Source organism: Calidris pugnax, unplaced genomic scaffold (genome assembly GCF_001431845.1).
Source record: "Calidris pugnax isolate Ruff unplaced genomic scaffold, ASM143184v1 scaffold129, whole genome shotgun sequence".
NCBI lineage: Eukaryota > Metazoa > Chordata > Aves > Charadriiformes > Scolopacidae > Calidris > Calidris pugnax.
The window spans coordinates 1592072-1614280 of NW_015090856.1; the positions used below are offsets into that span (position 1 = coordinate 1592072).

A 22209-nucleotide genomic window follows, 5' to 3' on the forward strand; every position below is an offset into this window, starting at 1 on the left:
ATTGAGACCCAGTCAGCTCCCATCATACCGGCCTCTGCCATTGACACCTTGGATCAATATCTGTTGATCAAAGGTCCTCTGTTTGTCATTACCTATTTCTACTTCTGCCTTGCTGGATCGATGCTGAGCATGTTTGCATCTGGCACACCACGTAGCACCAGTCCTGAATTGCTCTTCAGCAGAAAACCCTTCAAATGCTCTTTGATTAGCTGGGCGGCGTTAGGGAAAGCAGTCAGCAGTCCAAGTGTGCAAACTAGTCTGTGCTCTGAACAGCATTGGGAAAAAAAAAAACACAAAAAAACCAAAAAACAAACTTGATTAGAGATGTCTGAGGCTACAAAATCAAGCACTTGCAGACTGGGCAGCGTGGTGGCAGCTCTTGTGCTGCCAGTTGTAATTTTTGGCCTTTAACTTGCAGTTTGCAAGGAACAGCTCACTGTAATTTCTTGCCAAAATTAAGAGTGAGCAAAAGCAAAAGGGTTCGTCCTGGTGTGGGAGACACGGCTCAGCTCCCCGCTGGGGATGTGCTGGGCAATTGTGTAATGAAATTGTGCTCTGACCGTCTGCCTGCCTGCTATTTCTGGCTCTTACAGAAGTGGTTGGTCCCTGTGATTTCAGAAAACACTTTGGATCTTTTTGACAATGGGCCTAGTGTTAAATCTTGAAGTTTTCTGCTCAGCCCTTTGTAGTGCCTAACCAGTAAGGAGAATGGAATTTTCATTCCCCTTCAGCGGGGTGAGATGCCATATGGTGGAGCAGACACCCACAGAGCCTCCCAGCTTCTGTATCAGCGCTGCCGTTCTTCCTCGCACCGAGTACCCTGTCGCTGATTTCTGGCAGGTGAAAGTTTAGAGGAGTAATTTGCATTCTAGATACGCTCCTTTTCCAAGGATTCTGACATGTTTCACAAAGCCAGCCTGCAGCAGCTCTCGGATCAGCTGTCTGCCAGGTAAAATGAGGCCTGGAGGGATCAGGCAGCGCTCGCTGTGACGAGGTGTGGGCAGCACGGAGGGGTCTGGGCATTAAGGCTGGTCTAAAGCTTCTGGACCAACCACCTTAACAGGCTGTTGATGAGCTCTGCTTCCATCTGGCTTGTTCCGACTGGAAGCAGCCCCCTACTAGCTAGGGCTATAGCCCGTGAACTGTTCTTGGCTTCCTTTTCCCTTCCTCATTCCTTTTGTGTTAGCTTTGAGTGGTTTCACTGGGATTTGTTTTGTTTGTCTTTTTTTTTAATGTGAATTTTAAGGTTGAATTTCAGGGGGAAGAACTGAAATCAACAGAGCCTGCTCAGGAATTAATTTCCTGCTAAACTTTCCTTGCTGCTTGGAAGCTTTCCTACTCTGCCCAGTCCCTAATTTGGTCTGTTTCCAGGTACCCTGGCAAGCATATGGAAAGCTTTCCCCCCTTGCTTTCCTATAAATAACTGAGGTAGGAGTGGGGAGCTTTTCCTGAGTAGCTTTTCCAAGCCCTACTTTTCAGGGCTGAAGATGGAAGAAATAAGCTGCAGTAGGGCGAAAGGTGTTGCATTTGCTTAACGGTCCAAGAGAATCAATTTTCATTTGTCTTGCAAACTAAATTGAATTGTCAAGTGGGATTATGCCAATTATTGTCGGCCCCGCTGAGATGAGCACATCCATGGAGAAATGCCTCTACAGGAAGGGGAAAAAAAAAAGCTGACCTGAAGGTACGTGTGTGTGAGGCACAGGAGGAGAGGGAGCCACAACCAACAAACCCAGGATACAATTTTTGTGCGAAGGCAGGAGTTCTGTCAATGACTCATGCCTTGGGTAAAGAATCAGTGTCGTGGGTCAGCACTTCCAGACACAAGATTGGCAAAAAGGGGTATTAGAGAGTATCCATGAAATCTGGAGGGAAAGCTGAAGACTATGTTGAGCTTGTCATTAATGGTTGTGGATTATCTCCAGCTTTCATACATGTAAAATATATATATATTCCTTACTAGCGGATCTGTATTGAAAATTGGCTGTAGAAGCATGGCTGTTCCCAGCAAGGAACCTTTAACCCTGTTTTTAAACCTTTAACCCTTTTTTTAAAGGAACCTTTAAACCTGTTTAACCCTGTTATTGTGTGGGGTTTCTCTGTGCCCTTCTCATCCCCTCAGGCCCAGATGGAAGAGTTCAGGCAGCTCAAGGAAGCCCTACAGAAGATGCCAAGCTTCAAAGGAGGAGGAGCTGGGAAGGGGCAGCAGCAGTTCCAAGCACTGAAGGAGCAGCCCGTGGTCCCAGCCAACAGCCAGTTGCAGCTTGGGAGGCAGAAGGTGTGGTGCTCCCAGAAAATCCCAGGGAGGAGAGTTCTGCAGGGCTTCTGTGGGTTTTCAGCACGGGCTTTGAAGTGGAGGGAGTGAAGCTTGTTCCTTTAGAGTTTGCTCTTGCCCTTTCTTCCTTGCAGGCTTTTCCAATCAATCAGGAGAATCGCCCTGGTGGGAACCCACTGGCCTCACAAGTCTCTGGGGTTCAGAAGCAGGGGGATGGCCCTCGCTTTGAACTGGAGGGAGCGAAGCTTGTTCCTTTAGAGTTTGCTCTTGTCCTTTCTTCCTTGCAGGCTTTTCCAATCAATCAGGAGAATCGCCCTGGTGGGAACCCACTGGCCTCACAAGTCTCTGGGGTTCAGAAGCAGGGGGATGGCCCTCTGCTGCAGGGCCAGGACTCGTATGGCAACGATGGCCTGAGACCACAGGGTAATGTGCTCTTCACCCATCCAGCCCCACTGCAGGATGGCAATGCAGTGCCAGCCTGGCCAGCGAGACGTGGGGATGGGCACGTCATCCGATTCACCCGGACCATGAACAGTCTGCCCAACGGGAACCCAGTGAGTCCTGTGCACTTGCTGCTTGGTTGGTGTAGCCCTCGCTTTTGAAGCTCAAAACTCTGACGTGTGTAATGACACACACGTGTGTGTTCCCCTTCCCTCATGTGGGAGCTCTCCTGGCCTCGGCTTCCAGACTCCTGAGCATCCTTAAGAGTTTGTGGTTTAGTGACTGGGGTTCTTCTTCTGGGTCCTGCCAGATCTGCAAGGAGTAAATCAGAAAAGCAGCTCCTTTGCCTCCTGAGGGGATTGAGAGTGAGCTGATGGATAGCAAATCTTTAAAAAGAGACTATAATTGCAGTGTGGTTGGACTATAATTACAGTAACTATTATAATGGCAGCATGTCTGGGGTATTTTTAGATGTAGTTTTCTTGTTCCTCTTTTCTTGGAGATTCACCTACCTAAGACAAGCTTGGGTCGCACAGGATCCACATTATGTCCTCTTGGCTGTGTGAAAGGAGAAAGACCTCTTGTATGGCAGGCTGCTGGCTGGGAGTGTAGCTTTATTCTGGAGCAATTGTGAATCTGTTGTTCTTTGATAAAGGATTTTTCTAGCCCTTAAGCCTGCCCAAATGCATGGGAGATGTGCAGGTATCTGGTAAGATTTGGAGCTTGTGTATATCCTGAGCGTACCTATGTGTCTTCTCTGCAGGATGTAAAGATGGTGATGCGCATCCAGGTGAAGAGCCACGAGGAAAGCCAGGCTCCTGGGTTGTCCCCATCTGATCCAAAACAACCCTCTGCAGCAGACAAACCTCAGCTGCCAGAGAGCCCCCACTCCCCGGGGAACAAACCAGTGCAAATGCAAAGGTTGGTGAGACACAGCTCCCTCCTACTCTCCACGTTCAGGCTGGAAGGTACCATACAGGCTCCTCCCTGCTCTCTCTTCTTGGGTCTATCGTGGTTTCTGCTTGAAAGACGGTTGAAAAGTGTTGGTTATTGGTTCCACTGTTGTCTAATTCTTGTAACTGAGTGATGCTGCCAGGTCTCGATCTCAGCGAAGCAGAAGACGAGTCTTGTTGCAGGAAATGCTGTGGGATTGAACTCGCAGACTGCTGGCCAAAAAAAAAAAAGGCTCTTATGTTATTGGTACATACTCTGCAGGCTGCCTTGGTGTTTGAGCTGTTTGGAAAAGTGTTTGTGGAGAGGAAAGAGAAAGAGGAGTTACTGTTGAATGAGACCAGGTCAGTGTGGATTTCCTACTAGCCTGGAGGAGAGGGTGGGATGGGAGTCTGAACTGACTTAAAGAAATCTCCCCCCTTTCAGTGATGGTGGGTTAAATATCCTGTTTTGTTTAGCAGACTGAAGAATTTCTGCATGATGGAAGCAACCCACCTGCAGCAGCAAGGGTGGCTAAAAATTCCTTCAGTCTCTATAAATAAGAGACATTAAGTTGTATGCTAGAGATGCAACTTGCTCATTTTTCCCACTAATTAATCAGTAATCTGCCAAGCTCTGCAGGAACAACCAGACCTTGAAGATCTGAGAGCTGCTCATCTCCAAGGTTATATGGTAATCTAGAAGCAGCAGGCAGCCAGCCCTGTTAGGTTTTCTCTTGTCCTATCACTTATTCCTTGGGAGAAGAGACTTTTCCTCTCTCCACCCTCCTTTTGGGTAGCTGTAGAGAGTGAGGAGGTCTCCCCTCAGCCTCCTTTCTCCAGGTTGAACAATCCCAGTTCCCTCAGCCGCTCCTCGTGAGACTCGTGCCAGGAGGGACTGTTCACTGGCTCAGCAGCACTCACAGAAGACCAGTCTGTTTTGCAAAAGGAAGAAAATGTCTTTTGGAGGCTGCAATTCATCAAAGTCTGGCTGTAATCCAAAAACCGACTCTGAAAATAGTGCTTCCTCATTTAACTTATTTATCCCCTGTGGATGTCCAGGTCATATCTGCTCTGTCTACTGGAGCAAACAAGATTTAATTTCTCTTTTATCTCTAGAGGAGACTTCTGGATTTCATTCTAAATTCAGCCTGGTCCTGCCCATTCTTTTCTGCCATTTTTGTTTTGTTCCCTTAACCTGTCATCTTCCCAGGGCAGAGATTGTGCTTTGTGTATTTCCTTAAAGGGCAACGTCCTCCTCCTATTGCTCTGATAGATTCCATCTGCACGGACAGACAGTGTCAGCACGGAGGATATTCTGCCTCATTAGAGGAAGGGACTTGTGTGGGTGTAGCTGAAGGTTGAAGTTGTGATGGCAGAGTGGCCTTTCCTCACCTACGTGGAGCCTAGAGAGGACACTGTCTCCACTCTGTGGAACAGAAAATGCAAATATTGGATTTGTTTGGGGCACGATTTCTGCAAGGACAGGGATCGTGGTATGTTTGGTGTTCTTTTTTTTTTTTTCTTTTCCTGGATCTATCATCAAGTAATGACTGAGCAGCTGGAGGCTGTTATTTGCACTGCGTGAGATTTGTGATAAGGAGCGCACAAACCAACCTTCTCCAGGTGCTGTCAATGCCAAGAACAATATCCAACTGCAGCAGAGCACAAAAGAGACCACGCATTCGATGCCAAGAACCGTTGCATTGGGTGGCTGAGACCAGCAGATTCCAGATGAGCTCTTGATGGCCGATTTGCATTTTGATGGTTTTATAATGGGGAAACCTGAGCTGGAGGCCGGGTTAGGATATTTTTTTTTTCTTACTGAAAGTTCTGTGCGTTGGTAGTATGCTGGCTTAAAAACCTGCTTAAGTGAAGGCCACTTGTCCTTTCTCAGCAGTTAAAAAATGTCTTAAGTAGACTTTTACCTCTCAGCTGGCTCATGTAGTGGGACAGGTTAGACCAAGCAGCAATGCTGCCTGAAACTGGTGGTAGCTTACCCAAGTTCAAAGTTTTTTGGCTCAGACACTTCTGAGAGTCCCTATTACTGGAATTTAATCCCTTATTTGTTTCTGAAGGTGTCCTTGAGTAAGGATATTTAGGAAGAAAACCCATCCTTGTGAGACGGCTCTGTCTTCTGGGCTTTTCAGGGATTCACTCAAGCTAATATGAAGAGATTCCATTTCTTCTCTGACCTCCAACTCATTTCCATGCTGTGGAATAGCGTTGTGCTAAGTGCTCTGCTGCTGAGCCTCTGGTTGGGCATCCATGTGTGATTGCTGCAGGCAGAGAAGCATTAATGAAAAAAAGTGTTGCATTTGGCATATACCTTGATATCAAGGTGTCCCTCTGAGGCACTTCTGTTAAGCAGGAAGCAGATGTAGATATTGATGGAGACATCAAGAGACGTGTGTTTGAGGTGGAACCGTTACAGAAGAAGGAATTCCTGACTGTGGGTTGCCTGGACTCCCACAGATAGAGCTGTGTATGAATAATTGATTTTTCAGGTCAATAGATGAATTGAAAACATTTGGAGGGTGGTGGTAGGAAAAGCAATAAATCACACTGGAACGTGGCTTCCCTCTCTGAGTGAAGAAACAAAGTGCTTTTTCCCATGTTCACCTAAAAAAAAATAAACCAAAACAATATGTGAATGTTTCCTTTCAGCTAGGTCTGCTTCCACTGTTTGAGTTTGTTCAGGGAACAGACACATGCTATGGGAGAGTTTTATAAACAGATGCTGGTTAAAGAGTCCATCCCAGTTGCAAAGCTTCATAAACAGCTTGTAGCTTTTAAAAAAAAATAATAATCAGACAAGGGAAACTGTCAATTTTGTGTTGCAGTTTTCCTGCTTATTTTGAAAGATTTTTTTTTTTCTCCTTATAGACCAAAACTCTACAGTTTTCCTTCAGTAGCATCTTCATTTTAAGTTAAGTTGGAATAATAAAGAGAACTTTTTTTTGATATTTTTTCAATAGCTTAGATTTGTGGGTTTGGGTGAGGCATGAGTAAGTATCTACTTAGAGCTGGAGTTTATTGCTATGTTACTGTATCACATGAATAATATTAAAGCAATTCTACAATTAATTGTGTTTATGGAGCATAACTTTGCTTTTATATGGTGTATTAAATGTTCTGTTTCAAGCAGATATCACAGCAACTAATACAATCTGCTAGTTTTACGAAAAAGTTAAATTAGGACAAACTTCTGCATGTGTTGGAGGAGTTTATTTTCCTCTACTTGCATTATGAAAAATCTCCCGATATACTCAGATGGGGGGATTCTGTGTTGTTTTGTACCCTTGTTGTAGCTGGAAAGACCTGGTTAACAAAGTGAATGCCCAGATGGATGAAGAACAAGGACACAGTTACCCCAAGAGCCTTCATTTTGATGCCAAGCCTGGGGAGGAGATGCAGCAGGGCAGCCCGCAGCCCCCTGCTCAGGAGAGAGGGGAAGAGCATCAAATAACTCATCGGGAAGGCGAGAAGGGAAGGACAGATGACGAGGAACTCGAAATGGGTATGGCTTCTCTATTCCTGTGCTGTGCAGTGCTCATTTATTGCTCATCAAGGTGGGAAGTGAGAAAAGCTTTCTGCTTGTGTCTTGAAAAATTCTTGTGCTTTTATTGTCTTTTGTCAAATGAAGAGCCTGGACAGTTTTCCATTTTTTGTTCCCTGTTGTCCTGCATCCTTCTGCATTTCCAAAGTAGTGGACTCAAGATCTGTGTAAACTAAGTTAATTCTTCTTTCTTTCCTATGGGAGTGATGGGGAAAACATCACTGGCTTTTTCCAAGTTTTGATCTCGGTCTCCCATAGGAATTGATTTAATTTTTTTTTAAAAGTGGGTTTTCTAATTCAGGACAGAAAATTTCCCAACTGTCCTTAAGGGGCTAAAAGCAAATAAATTCAAGGGCAGCTGGTTGCACTTGTCAGCCAGCCAAACAGAGCATCTACAGCTATTTTAAAGCCTGGTAAGTAACTGGATTTGGGCAATCGGAGGCCAGCTCTTGGAACAGTGTGTTAGAATTCCAGGGTCTCCTGACCCGGATCTGTTCAGCCCCCTGTGCATTGACTCACTCAGCTAATCCCAGGTTGGGAGAAACGTTGGACTCGCTGTAAAGTTCATAATCACACCATGGAACCAACTAATGAATAATCTATTAGATGATGTGTGAGGGCAGGATCCTTTCTTTGCCTCTGTTTCCCGGTGAGATTGATCGATTGGCCTGAAATGGCAGTCGCATGTGAGTGGCAAAATGAGGGAACAATTAAATTACTATTTTTGTTGTGTGAAACAGAAAACAGCTGTAAAACGACTAGATCTTTCAGAAGATTACAGTGGGTGGGAGCTTGGAGCCCTTCCATAGGTCCAGTAACAAAGGGAAGGTTGACTTAACTGCAGCTGTTTGTGAGTATAAGGGGGAAGCTACAAACTTCCTTTGGAAGCAAATAAAGACGACATTAAAAATGTATTACAGTAAGCCAGTCTGAGCTAAAATGGGCTTCTGAGCAGAGGTGTCCAGTCTGAGTCTGTGCAGAGATGCTCTGCTGTGCTCAGGGGGCCGGGATAGACAGTGGGAACGCTTCGTGGACACGTTTATTTGCTGCAGACTCTACCATTGATTTCTTTTGCATGTGTGGGAATAACCTGGAGGACCTGGAAGTTAACTGCTTATTTTTGTCAAAGAGAGGCACTGAAATGTAGATATGACTCATGTGAATTCTGTGTCTTGCTTGACTGAGGTAGAATGACTAAGTAGGTGGCTTTTCATGTAGCTAATTTTTTCTCCTGCAGTTCTGAACGTGGTATGGCAGGGAAGCTGGGAGCTGAGACTCCTGTGAGGATCTCATTTGAAATGCTAACTTGCATCCCCTTAAACACGAGAAAGATGGTCTCAGACTGGTTTCGTGACAGTAGATTTATTATTTATTTTTTTTGGTTCTGTATTTGGAACAGAGGAGGGATGTTGTGGGGCTGAAAGAAAGGTCAGCGGTTCTAACTGAATATTGGATGAAAAGGCTGAAATCGCCCAAAATGAGTGATCTCCTCCCAGGCTGTTGGCTCAGTTCACTCTGGGGGGGTGAAGTTCTCCCTCCCAGAACAGCAACAGTCAGGTACTGGCTAATGTTTGTGCAGATCCTCGTTTGGAGAGGGGATTTGCTATTGCTGTGCTTCCCCCCAGCTACATTCAGCTGCTATTTCATGTTCTGCTGACCTGATTTTCAGTAAGTCCCTTTAGTGGGATTGGACTAATTGGTTCACATCAAAGTGAATTCTACCCTGAAAAGAAAAGGCCTCGTGGCAGGTATAAGGCAGAGTGAGGACCAGTAGCCCCTGACCTCTGTGCCCTAATTGGAATGAACAACCAGAGTGATGACTTGACTGCCCTGGCCGTGCTGTGGTCAGTTGGGGATGCTGCTGTCTCACAGGTTCCTGTAATGTTTTGGGGAGAAACCCTCAGCCCGTGGTGATGGCAAACAGAGCAGTGAGTGCCAGAGCTGGGACACTTGAGATCCACATCCAGTTTGGGGTGAGGATTAGGCTTTTACTTAATTGAAAGCAAAGGCTGTATTTTTAAAAGGCTACGGTTTTTCTCTCATTTGTGCTCTCCTCCTGCCCCGACTGTCCCCATCCTTGGCATGGGGAATATGCCTCTTGTTCTTGTCAAAGGGGAAGGTGGCACAGAGATACTGACCTGCCATGGTCTAGTTTGGCTCCTGGTGATGGTCTCACCGGCCACGTGGCTGGGATGCTGCTACAGAAGCTGCCCAGATGTACCAACAGCATGAGGGAAAGATGCATCTTAACAAAGAGCTCTGAATCTATATTGTCTTTATCATACATGTATTTCAGGAAGGTATGGGCATGCTTCAACGTGTGCTTGTGCCCCAGCCTTGGGGACAAGGAAGTGGTTTTGGCAGCTGTAGGAGCATAGCTCTGCTCTGCCCTAAACTGCTGCGAGAGGCATTGGAGACCCATTCCTCTGAAAACACACAAAGAGCATTGTCTGCCTCGAGCTGCAGGCAGGTCAAGACAAATCCCTACGTGGCGTGGAGTTAGTACAGCTGCTCCCCAACAGTGGGGATCTTAACTGGTGACACTGACTTGTGAGATAGTATGCTGATAACTGTCCCTTTTCCTGGCAGATGCAGGAGTGATTGAGCGAGAGGAGAACTTGCATTCTCAGAAGGACCCTGTTGTCCAGGAACCAATGGTAGGTAACGCTGCCATGCTGTTGTCTGGGTGCAGCCCTACCTCTGAATAAGAACCCGGCTGTCCCACTTAAGCTGATGCTTTCCCAGAAGTTTCTATAACACAACTCCAAATTCCTTGGTTCTGGAGGGACTCAGAGGGATAATGAAGACTGGGGGGTTTGCTTTTAGAACAGTTAACGTGCTACAAGTCAGCACTTCATGCTTGCTGGGGAAGGCAGCAAACCTTCTGTCTCCCAAGGGGATATCTTGGTATTCACAAGAGGCTTTTCTTGTCCAGATGCCAGATGATGCTGCAGATCCTGCCCAGGATCCCAATAACCAAGGGGAGGATGAGTTTGAGGAAGCCGAGCTGGAGAGACCTGACTTTGAAGAGAAGGTGGGAGGCTTGGAGAAGTTCAAGGAGCCCAGCGTGAAAGAAGAGTCAAAGGAGAAGCCACTGAAGGTGAGGGCAACCAGGAAAGGCCAGGGAGAGATCCCCAACTATGAATGAGGGGAGACAGAGAGCTTAAGGACTCAAAGGACAGAGAGCTTAAGGACTGTGTTCCTCGATGCATAATCCCCCTGGAAGGGTATGGCAAGCAGGAGAAACCTCTTTGAGTGAGAATCCGTGGGTTGGTCAGTACCAGTACTTGTTCTGGCCCTGTCCTCTCTGCTTGTTGAAGTCAGCCCTGGCTTTTGCAGCACGTACGTGGCTGGAGAGGCATCAAATGGGAGATGGCTCACGCCACAGCTGTTACTGCAGAGGTGCTGTATCTTTTCAAGCACTTCAGAGACCAAAAACAGAGACCAAAAACAGTAACATGGGCCTGTGCTGTTCCTGGGATGGGTACGCAGCAGGATCTTGGCAGCAGGGAGGACACGTGAGACCTCTGCCTTGTTTGCCTGCCTGCACATGGAATCCATTTATTTTGTAAAGTGCTTCTTGCTGTCTGAAGCCAGACACTGCATCAGGGAAGTGTTAGCTTGTTTTGACCAGCAGCTGAGTGTTGCTTGTTTTTAAAAAGGAGTGCTTTATCTGTCAGGCTCTGAAATCATGATTAATAGTGTGGTTAAAGAAAAAAAAAAAAAGAAGGAAATCCAGGCCAATGAAATCAAACAAGAAAGGGATGTTGGCACCAACACCTCCTTAAGATTAGTGAAAATGTGGAAAGAATTAGCGACATAGAATCATGGAATCATTTTGGTTGGAAGAGGCCTTTAGATCATCAAGTCCATGCATTAACCCAGCACTGCCAAGTTACTGCTAAACCATGTCCCTCAGCACTACATCTGCATGTCTTTTAAATATCTTCAGGGATGGCAACTCAACCGCTTCCCTGGAAGGGACTGGAAGTAGGTTGGGACACTGTCAGCAGTGTCTGACTTTCTGTATTTTTCAGGATGCTGGCAGACCTGCCAAGCCCAGGGAAGACCCAATGGATGACTATCAAGAAGATCAGGAGCAAGAAATTGTACGACACCAAGGTTCTTCCTCTTTCCCTCTCTGGTGTGGTTGTTACCTGGGTGTGTTGGTAGCCAGGAGCTGAATATGGCTCAGCTTTTTTTGGAAACCAGATGTGAGCACTGACTTCAGTTTTGTCTCTGCTCAGTGAGGTGGGTCTCCGTAACAAACCTGGAGCCCTCTTACCTCTGCTCCCTTTTCTTTTTCAGGTGTTCAGGGCACCCTTTGTGTGCTCTGTCTCCCCTCCTCCTTTCTTTCTGCATCCATCTGCAGCAGTTGAGCTGGGAGATGTTTTCCAAAGAGCAGCTGGGGTGAATTACAAGCTGTGCCAGTGCAGTTTGGCAAGATCACTGTCTTTCTCCAAGCATCACCCTGGGTTTATTCCTGTGGTGAGACATTGACTGGGAGCCCTGTAGTCTGCTGCTGCACAGGTCCTACTGGGTCTAGCCTGTGTCTGAGGAAGAGCTGAGTTAGAACTTTACCTGTGCTTTGAGGAGGGTCATTAGGTGACAGCCAGCAAGTTAAAGGTATGGTGAATGTGTCCTCCCACTCCTGAGGCAAGTTAGGAGGTGGTACGTTGGTTGGGCCACAGTTGCCAGGAAGCTACTGCTAATCTATGTATTATTAGATAAACAGGTATTATTGCTGTGTCTCAGGGCCCCAGGGCTACTGTAGTCAGTGACAAATTGGCATTTCTCTAGGAGAAAGATGGGAGGCCACTGAAAATTGAGACCATGAGCACTAGAGAGGATCACCCAGGTGCCTTCTGGCTCATGTAGGTGGAAATGAAGAATCCTCTTCCAGTTTTGTTCATCCTTTCCTTGCCCTTTGTGAGCAGCTGCTGCTTTTCCTGCAGTTTCAACATGAATCCTGAGGAATTGAGGGCTTGGGCTGCCTGCTGGGAATGAAGAGGATGGGGAAACGGAGTGGACAGAGCAAAGTTGATGTCAGGAGCTATCCTCACTTACCCTGTGTGTAAAACCTGGCTTGTACACTGGATAGTTGGGCCTAAAAGTGCCTGTGGAGGCTGTGCTGGCTGCAGCACATCATGGGTGGGATTTGTTAGAGTTTTGAATGTGGTGGCTGTAGGATATCTTCTTCTACTCATGTAGCAGTGGCAACAGGCTGAGATGTTAAAACCACATTGTAATGGCAGGATATTGAATGTGCTCACAATGAACAGGCTGATCGTGGTAACACAGGCTTCTTACCTCTGTGTCTTGGCTGAGTGCCTTGCCAATGTCAATTTAAAGTTCCTGGCAGAGATGAATTCTTCCCTGTTTTCCTGAGTTTCCCAAGCTGGGCTGCTGTGGTAGGACTCAGAAGCAGCTCGGTGCGCTCCTATTTAGAGTCTCCTTTTCCAGGCCTTGCTCATTTTATTTTTTTTTTTTTCCTTCCTGGCTGTTCCCTCCGCACCCAGGAGGATCATGGAGGTGAGGTGGATGACAACGATGACCTGGAGCTTGTCCAAGACCAGAAGGACCATGCAGGCACACAGCAGCGAGCTGATGGCAAGAAGGATGACTACTACTGAAAGATGCTGAAGGAAAATGGAATAAGCTAGGAATGAGGGGATGGGAAATCCTCCTGTGAACTGGCTCCTGTATTAAACACTGCCCAGAACAGACAAAGGCAGGAGGAGGTAACTGTCTTCGCAGGCACGGAGCAGGGAACTTGCAGATGTGCATTACACCTACATGTGTGGGGCTGTTGCTGCCTCTCCAGTCAATAGCATGGAAGTGCTTTCAGACTGTGGGAATGATTTTTTTTTTATCCTGCTGCTTCTCTTAGAAGCACTTTTTGACTTACTGTGTTCTCCACCTTCTTGTTTTCCCTATCCCCTCCCAAGCTGGAGAGTTGTTCTTATTTTTTTAACCCCCTGGGCAGTGGAGGGGTGCCCTGAACTGGTCCCTGGACTTACTCGACTGATTGCTAATACAAAGGAATCTGTCTTCATACAATATTTTGCTCAGTAGTGTTTCTTTAAAACACCTTTTGCTCCCAGCAGAGTAAGGTGGAGAGGACGTCGGCCTGGTTTTGGTCTGGAGTAATGTAAGGGTGATAACTAACCATGAGCACCAACAGAAATGACCATGTGCCAGCCAGTGTGTGTGTGTATATGAACGACTGGATCCTCCTCCCGGTGCAGAGACCCTTCCCAGTGACTCAGAGCAGACCCCTGTAGAGTTGTCCATCCCTTGGCATTGAGCTGTGACTGTCCTGCTGGGCTTGGAGCCTCCCCAGCTCATGCTGCTGCATCATGTCTTGGCATTTCTGCTGCACCCTGGGTTCCTGGAGATGTGTGGGCTGGCCTGGGCTTGGATGGGCTCTTCTGAGGTGGTGGCACACAAAGAATGGGCTGTGACCCTGCAGGAACCTCCATGGGTCACTAGCAGTGAATGATGCACTTCATGGCACAGCCGCCAGTCCCTCTGATGGGATGTTCTCTTCATTTTGTGTAGCATTTTGGTGGTGTGGATGCCCTCGGTGGGACACGAACAGAGTCTGGGAAGGGCCAGGCCATCCCCCTTTTCCAATATAAGTAGCGGGATGGGAGCAGACACTCATTTCTGGATGCTCAGACCTTACTGCTGTTGAGGATGCAGCTGCAGCATCTCCCCAGAGCTGGCCCTGCCCTGCCCTCCTCCGGCAGAACGGTGGGAGCAGGTCCCAGCCTGCAGCTGCCTCAACCTCCTCCATCCCTGGCTTCCTGACACCTCCCTGGGTTGTTCAGGATTCCCAAACAAGCATGAAAGGCTTGCTAAGGATGAGATCTGGTGCACAGGAGAGGGAAAAGAAAGAAAGAAAAAAAAAGAGTATTCACGATGGTAGCCATAAAGGAATATTTGGAGCCTGACTAATGCAATTGCATCCTGTTCAGCTTCTTTCCAGTCTCCCAGCATTTGACTGGGAGCTAAGGTCAATTTTGCTCCTTCTAGACAGATGTGGTTTTTTAAGCAGCCAGTCGGGTATTTCTAGAGTTCTGTTGATTCAGTAGATCGAAATGTGGGATGCTTTACTCAGTTCTCCAAAACACATCTTGCCTGACCTCAGGTAGAAAGAAGGAATTGGGGCAGCTGGAGTCCCTGGAATTGAAAATGGAGGCAGCTGAAAGGAGAATGGGTTTCATTGTGATCTTTGTTCCCCATTTGAATTAGTTACTCTTTTTAATCCCTTGTTTTAGGGCATATTTTGTAAGTTTTAGGGCATATTTTGTAAGCACTGAGACACTGGGGAAAAAACAATATTTATTTCCCAATAAGCTTTGTCATTTTCATTCAGACACTATTGATTTTTTTTTTTCTTCCACTAGTTCTAATGGAGCTTGAAATTAACGTGTTGTAGGACTTTTTGGGTCCTTGTTTTTATTCTGCTTGTGTTCTCTTACCAGTGCAATCGGCTCTCAGCTAAATTAAGCAAGTCAAAGGCAGAGCACCCAAGCCATGGTCACTCCAGAGCTGTTGTCAGCTGCAGCCCACCATTTAAGATAAGAGCTTTCTCAGGCCTGGGAAGGAGCATTCAATCTGCAGAGCATTCTCTGTAGCATTCATTCTGCTTTTCTTCGCTTTCTCCCAGATCAGAAATCCCAGAGTGGTCCAGCTCCTGCATTTAAGATGAGAAGAGCTTTCTCAGGCCTGGGAAGGAGCATTCAATCTGCAGAGCATTCTCTGTAGCATTCATTCTGCTTTTCTTCGCTTTCTCCCAGATCAGAAATCCCAGAGTGGTCCAGCTCCTACTTAAATTAAGCTATTTCACTTGAAAGCTTCAGCAAAAACCCCAATTTATGATTATTTTTCTGATCTTTCCATTTCGTATTGCTCCCTGAAAATAGCCTGCTTTAAGTGTAGAGATCTCTGTGTGTGCACAGATCTCCAGAGAAGACAAATGCTGTTCTAGGGGCTCTATATTCATCATGCTAATTGGTGTCTTTGCGGGCACAATAAGCAAAGGTGCCAGAGGCTGTTCCAGGGAGTCTAGGAAAAGGTCTGTTAGCCAAGTCCTGTGGTTGCTCATGCAGCCCACCGAGGAGCTCACTGCAAAACCGTAATGGGGTTTAAGATGTCCAAAACGACTTGAAATGGTTAATGCTGCTTTAGTGCTTTGTGTTGCCAACCTTGCCGTGTGATGCGACGCTTCTCAGCCTCCTCTGACTGCTATAAATAGCACGTTCAGGATAGATCAGCCGGAGTTGCAGTTATCAGTTCAGCTGCATCCTCATCAGGAACGGCTCCAGCTCTCGGCTGGTGGGATGTCCCTGTCTGGCAGGTCAGCACGGGATCAATGACCCACACGTGAGCTTCAAACCTGCCTGTCCAACCTGCCCTGGTGAGATGTGTAGTGCAGCTATCTGTCTGCTGAGCCCTGTTCCCTCCTCTTCTGTGCTTCCCTCGGCCTCTGGCTGTCAGAGGACGTAAGTTCAGACCTTGCTGGAAGTGAATCAAGCGCTGGAAATAGAAGCCCGGTGGGGGTCAGTTCCCTCCTCTTCTGTGCTTCTCTCAGCCTCTGGCTGTCAGAGGACGTAAGTTCAGACCTTGCTGGAAGTGAATCAAGCGCTGGAAATAGAAGCCCGGTGGGGGTGAGGCTGCGCTGATTCAGAGAGGCTTCAGGAGCTATCTAAATTAGGAGGCAGATTCTCTGCTTTTGCACGTCGAGGATGAGTAATCCTCAAAGTTATGACTTGGAGGGAAGTGTAGCAGCTCAGCCCTTACATGTAAAGCTCCCTGCTAGGAATATGCTTTAGCAACCATATGTCGCGCGCTGCCCTTTGCTGAGAGAGGAGCATCTCTGCTCTAGGGGTTGTCTGCCCTGCCTGGACCCAAGAATAAAATTAGCCAAGTGTTCCAGAAATTGTTAGCCGTGGGTGGCTACTGCTTCCTTGTCTGGCCGATAGCAAGTTGCCCCCATTTTAATACTGGTTTGCTGTTTCCTCTAAAGGGAGATGAAACGGGAGATGGTAAACCCAGTGGAGGAGAACCAGAAAAGCTGAGAACCTGCGGTGCTGGGTCTGTCTGAAGCCCTATAAAGCCATCTGGGATGTTACTGGTGATTATGTGCTGCCTGGGGGTTCGCTGCTTAAAGCAAATAATAGCGTTTTGCTTGAGCGGTGAATTATTAGAGCAATAACACATGAGAAGTCCAGGCTGTTTTATTGCAGACTGGGGCACAGAAAGAAGGGCTTAAGAAACAGCTGGATTACTGAAACTGCAAACAATGAGACAAAGTATTCACACGAAGCCAGCGATGGCAGCCTGACCCAGCCAAAGCATGTGGTTTTTCCTTGTCTCTTGCATAAATAATTCTCTCTTGCTTAGAGACATGGTGCAGGGCCAAAGGACACGGTGCAGGACGAGGTGTAGTTAACCTGTAGTGTTGCTGCAAATTTTTTTTTGATGGGCTGCTCTTTATTTATCTTTGGACTCCAGTAAGAGGATGTAGATGAGGTTTCTGTAAACAGATATATTTCCAGGGTTCACATGATGTCAAAGTATTAAGTGGTTTGGCTGCGTCTTCAGCCAGATGATGAGAATTAATGGTACATTCTGTGCACTTACAAACAAAGGCATGGATGAGGAAAGCATATGCCTATCAATTAGTTAAATGGAATCCCTGTTTAATGAAGCCTACTTCTCTGTAATCCACTTCTTGCTTGGAAACCTGTTTAGGATTATTTGGCTCATTCATTTACATGGTAATTTTTTAGGGGTTAAAATGTGACAGTCTAACAGGAGTTTAATGAGGGGTTTTCTCTAAGACATCTGAAATAGCTGAAGGAGAAGATGCTCAAGACCCCTGTGTTCTGTAGGTGTGAACTGTCTGCACATCCCCAAACCAAGAACATCCTCTTATTTCTGGTTAAATATATGACTTTCTTAAGAGTAACAGCTGTTTCTAAGGATGCCTGTTGTTCATATTCTGTGTAGTTTGGGTGGGACTGGCTGCTGTAAAATGTGAGGACTAAATATGAGTCTAACCTCGACTGATGGGAGTATAGGCTGTTCTTCCCCACAGGGAAGACTATGATTATCTATTCCAATTCCTGGTAACCTTGGCAGTCATTCCAGGAAAGACGTTTCAGGAGATCTCTCTGCTCAGCTTGATTTTTTTTTTTTTCACCTCTTTTACAATTTCAAATGCAAATATGGAATGAAGTCCAGAGCTAAGCAATGTGGCACGTGCAATCAGGTGTCTTTGCTGCTGTGCCCTCCATCTTCCTTCCCTGTGCCAAACGCCAGACCCTCCTCTTGGGTCTCTCACAGGAGAACTCAAAGTGTGTTGCAAATCATAAGCAGTGTCAGAGGCTGGTGCCTCTGATCTCTCCCCTGATCACCGAAACAAGGACAGCTCTGGAGCGTGATCTGCTCTTAATTGTAGTCAGGAGCCCTGCACAAAGTTTGAGGAGGCAAAACTTGCTTGGTTTGGCTCCAGCCATCTCCTGGCCATCTACACGCTTCTGAGGAAGGACTGCCAGACCTTCAGTTTGGTGTTGTAGCTGGACCTCCCACAGGTAAGTTTGCCTCCACCACCAAGAAGTGCCTTCAGGAGTGCAGCACCTCCCCGTCTTCTGTGAGAACCCAGCGTTGTCCAAGGAGAGCAGCCATCACGACAACTTCAGCAGCCTTTTCTGTGCTGACCCTATTTTATTTTTTTTTTGTTGATACCTCCTGGTATCAAAAGAGACTTCTAGCAACTTTCTATGGGCTAGCAGACACCCTTCCCCCCATTAAATTTGTTTTATAAACCAGATGTGGAAATTAACTTATGAGATGCTACTTGGTATTGTTAAAGTACGTTTAAAGTAACGTTTAAAGAAACCATCACTTCAAAAAGGCAAGTCTTTCAGACAGGAGCAGGTGTCCTGGGCATGAGACTGTTTGGTCACATTGATGTTCAATGCATTGGAAAAAAAAAATCCAAACCTATTCAAACAAGTTCCCTGTTGCTGCAAATTATACTTTATGTATATTCAGGTATCACCTTCAATGAAGTCCAAGGTGTATTATTTGTTTGGTTTTTGTTTAGGCTCTGAAATAAAAATAGGCTTCAGAATCTTATTTTTGTTATATTTCAAACTTCTGTAAGACAATAAATACTTTTAAAGAAAACTTACAAGACCTAGAGATTACTATGTATTTCCAAATAGGTAACACGGTGAAGAAGTTCCCTGTTGCTGCAAATTATACTTTATGTATATTCAGGTATCACCTTCAATGAAGTCCAAGGTGTATTATTTGTTTGGTTTTTGTTTAGGCTATGAAATAAAAATAGGCTTCAGAATCTTATTTTTGTTATATTTCAAACTTCTGTAAGACAATAAATACTTTTAAAGAAAACTTACAAGACCTAGAGATTACTATGTATTTCCAAATAGGTAACACGGTGAAGAAAAAACACACTGATGTGTTTAAGCACCATCTTCTGGGGTTTTTAACTATGTCATGTAATTGTTCTCTTTTACAAGTTAGAGACAAATGCTTGTGTTCTGCTATAAAGACTGGACCAGGACTCTACATAAAACCTGATCAAAAACCCTCTTTTTTTGTATGGAACGAAATCTACAACTTGGAAAAGACAGAGTTTAAAGCAACTTTTACCAGTTTAACTGCTCAAAGAATCTTCTAATGTTGCTTAGGTTCAGTATGTCTTTTTCTCACTGTTTCATTAGAGATCTTTTGTCTCTATATTTAGACAAGACTCGACTTTAGCGTAAATCTTCCAGGGGTGTGATGCCAGGCCAGAGCACGGCTGTGTCTCCTCCAGCCCTTGTCCCTGCTGCAAAATAAACAGCTGGCTCTGGGTCAGAAGGATGGAAAACAGATTTGTCAGGAGTGAGAGGATGCCCTTTTCCCTTTGGCCATTCTGCCCTGAAGACACTGCTTTACCACAGCTACTGGCTGGCCTCCTGGGGGGTACCCCATATCGCATCCTTGCTGAGTTTCTCTCAATTCCTGGTCCCGAGGGGTTAAAGCAGCCCAGGTCTGCAGACATAACCATTGATAAAAAAAAACAAACCAACAAGAAAACCCCCCAAAACCAAGCGTGTGACCCCCATTCAGCCTCCAGCTGAAGGGGAGCTCTCTAACTCGCCCTGGACCAAACTTCTGCTGGTTGTGCCCCCCCCGTGGTGGCGGAGGGACCCCTCCGACCGCCGCCAGCTCCCCCGGGGCCGCACACCGGGCAGCGGGCAAAGCCCCGGGGATGGGTGGGGGGGATGCTGAGCCGACCCCCGCCGGTCCTTACGGGAAGGGAGGAGGGGGGGAGCCACCCGAGGATGCCCCCCCCGGGCTCTACGGCCCCTCGGTGCGGCGGGTCGGGGTCCGGGGGGGGGAGACACCCGAGGATGCCCCCCCGGGCTCTGCGGCCCCTCGGTGCGGCGGGTCGGGGTCCGGTGCGGGTCCTACCGGTGGCGGCGGGTGCTCCGCAGCCCGGCGAGAGTTAACGGCGGAGCCGCCTCTCCATTGGCGGCCGGCGGAACGGCTGCGGAACCCCCCGGTTTATAACCGGAGCGCCGGGCGCCGCCGCCCTCCGCCGGTACCGCGGGCCGGGCTCCATGCCGCGCCGGCCGGCATGCCCAACCCGCTGCCTCCTTTCCTCGCCATCCTCTGCTTCGTGGCGACCGCTTTCAAGGCTCCGCTCGCCCAGGCCGGGCAAGGGGTTGAGGAGCCGCCTTGGTGCCCCTACAAGGTGTCGGGGGGCGAGGGGGCGGCGGCGGGGGGGCGGCTCTGCTTCCGTCCGCCGGCCCGTGGCTTCCAGTGCTCGGCTCGGGCTTGCCGCGCCCACCGCTCGCCCGGCGGCGCTTTGGTGGCCAACGTGCTGGCCAACGGCAGCGTGCTGCTGCAGTGGGGGCCTCCGCGCCCCGCCGCCGGCCTCCGCGGCTTCGCCCTCAACTGCTCCTGGGACGGCACCTACACCCGCTTCCCCTGCGACAGCGTGGAGCTGGGGGCGGCCTGTCGCGATTACCTGCTGCCGGAGGCGCACGGCAGCGTGCGGTACCGCCTCTGCCTGCAGCCCCGCTACGCCCCGCCGCGCCCCGCACCGCCCGCCCAGTGCGTGGAGTTCCGCCTGGAACCGGCCGCCATGCGGGACATCGTCGTCGCCATGACGGCCGTGGGGGGCTCCATCTGCGTCATGTTGGTCTTCATCTGCTTGCTGGTGGCCTACATCACCGAGAACCTCATGAGCCCGGCCCTCGGAGGGGGGGTCGCCGCCGCCGCCCCGCATCGCGCCTAACCCCGCCGGCGGCTCCCTCCCCTCCTCCAGCCCCGCATCTCCCGCCGGAGCCGCCGCCGCTCTCCGGTGCCTCTCGGGGAGGAGAGAAGTGCTGCCAAACCCCTCTTCTGACCAGCGGTTGTTGCCCAGGAAGTGTTGGGTTGAGCTCGGGTTTGCTTTTCCCAAACTTGAGGGATTTGGGGTTTGGTTTTTGGTGGGTTTTTGGTTTTTTTTGGAGCTCCGCTCTCTCCCAGGGGCAGCTTTTCAGCCCTGTGCGCGGTTACTCCTGGGATCGCGGTGGATTGAAAGTAAATGATGGCAAAGGTCCACAAGTGCCAGAAAAAAAAAATGTCCTTTTTTTTTTTTAAAGCGAGCGACAGATCTTACAGAGGGCCTGCTTGAGAAGACTCTCCAGAACACCCTTATTTTAAGCTTAAATCCCTTTTCTCCTTGAGTTTTTAGCATCCCGAGGGGGAATGTTGTTTAAAGTCGGGGGGAGAACAGACGGGTGGAGCCCCAAAACCCGTAGCTCCGTGTGCGCTGGATCCAAAGCCCACCTAAATCTCGTGACTTACGTGGGTTTTGTATCGTGCCTTAACGCTGCTGGCCAATTTCGGGACCTGGATGGGCCGCTGCCTGAAGTGACTGGGGTTTGCTGGTCAGCTGGAGTGACCATCAGCGGCCAACGCCGACCCAACCTGCTTTTCTCCAGGTAGAACTGTCGTTCCACAAGGAGCAAGGCTAAAGGGAAGAATTTAGTATGAAAATTCCATTTTGTTGTGTGCAAGTATGAACCCACCCTTAATTATAAAGTAGGTAGAGTGTAAACGAGCACCCTCCCAGCCCTCAGAAATGCCAGTTTTTGGGAACGCCGCCCGCAGCTACACGTAAGGTAGAAACGTCTTCAACACGGAACTCACCGATGTCGTAGCCGAGTGTTTCGAGCGCAGGAACACTCCTCGTCAGCCGCTCACCCAGTGCTGTAGTCAGTCAGGTTTTAGCCATATTCTAGTATTAATTCGATTGTGCCTTAGTGCTGAGAACTTGTCCCATTTCTATTGGTGTATCCGTTCCTGTAGTCTTCGCCGACAGTTGTATCTCCCCGCGTGTTTTTGTCTCTCAAACCGGTGGTTGTTGGTTTGTTTGTTCGGTTGATTGTTGTTTTCTTTCTAAAAAAAAAAAAAAACAAACTTAGGCTGATCATTACTTGAACTTTAATATATCCACAGAATAGAGTCAGTCACAGTCTGAGAGGTGTTTATTTAGTGAGCTAGTTTTTCTTCAGTGTTGCGTGTCTGTAGTTGACTGCTGTCATAGAAAATGACTTTATTTCACTTAAACTGAGCACCTAAAGCAAAAGTAGAGGCAACAGCTCTTCTGTAAAGGGGTATTGCTCCTAAAATGCACCAGTGTATCTGTTTGTGTAAATGTTTATCACTGTACTCTTTTCTTCGTGAAAGTAGTTTGTGAAGTAGAAACTTGCTAGTAGCGGGTAAATAGAGAACGTAGATGAAATCTTTAATAAAATACAGTATTTGTACTAATCGTAATCCCTTCAATAATTTGAGAGTGGCTGAGAAGCTGAAGGTCTGTATTTCATCAGGCAGAAATACCTTTTATTTGATAATTATTCTTGGGTTGTTTTTTTTTTCTCACGTGCTGCTGACTCTAATTTTAACAGTCTTTTCTTTTTATTAAC

General features: G+C 47.7%; 2 protein-coding genes across 2 annotated transcripts in view; both read left to right on the plus strand.

Moving 5' to 3' along the window:
- Positions 1–13264, plus strand: part of LOC106889154 (Golgi integral membrane protein 4-like) — a 32134-nt gene extending 18870 nt beyond the window's left edge. Inside the window, exons 7-14 of the mRNA XM_014943938.1 lie at positions 2123–2278; positions 2563–2829; positions 3480–3637; positions 6957–7165; positions 9794–9861; positions 10140–10304; positions 11242–11313; positions 12724–13264. Coding sequence (XP_014799424.1) covers positions 2123–2278; positions 2563–2829; positions 3480–3637; positions 6957–7165; positions 9794–9861; positions 10140–10304; positions 11242–11313; positions 12724–12837 — 1209 coding nt within the window. The 3' untranslated portion in view covers positions 12838–13264. The remainder of the gene's footprint in view (positions 1–2122; positions 2279–2562; positions 2830–3479; positions 3638–6956; positions 7166–9793; positions 9862–10139; positions 10305–11241; positions 11314–12723) is intronic.
- Positions 13265–19816: 6552 nt separating this feature from the next.
- On the plus strand, positions 19817–20545 carry LOC106889127 (chromosome unknown open reading frame, human C1orf233). The gene has a single exon (XM_014943879.1). The coding sequence runs from the start codon at positions 19869–19871 to the stop codon at positions 20529–20531; it is 663 nt and encodes a 220-aa protein (XP_014799365.1). The 5' UTR covers positions 19817–19868; the 3' UTR covers positions 20532–20545.
- The last annotated feature ends 1664 nt before the right edge of the window (positions 20546–22209 follow it).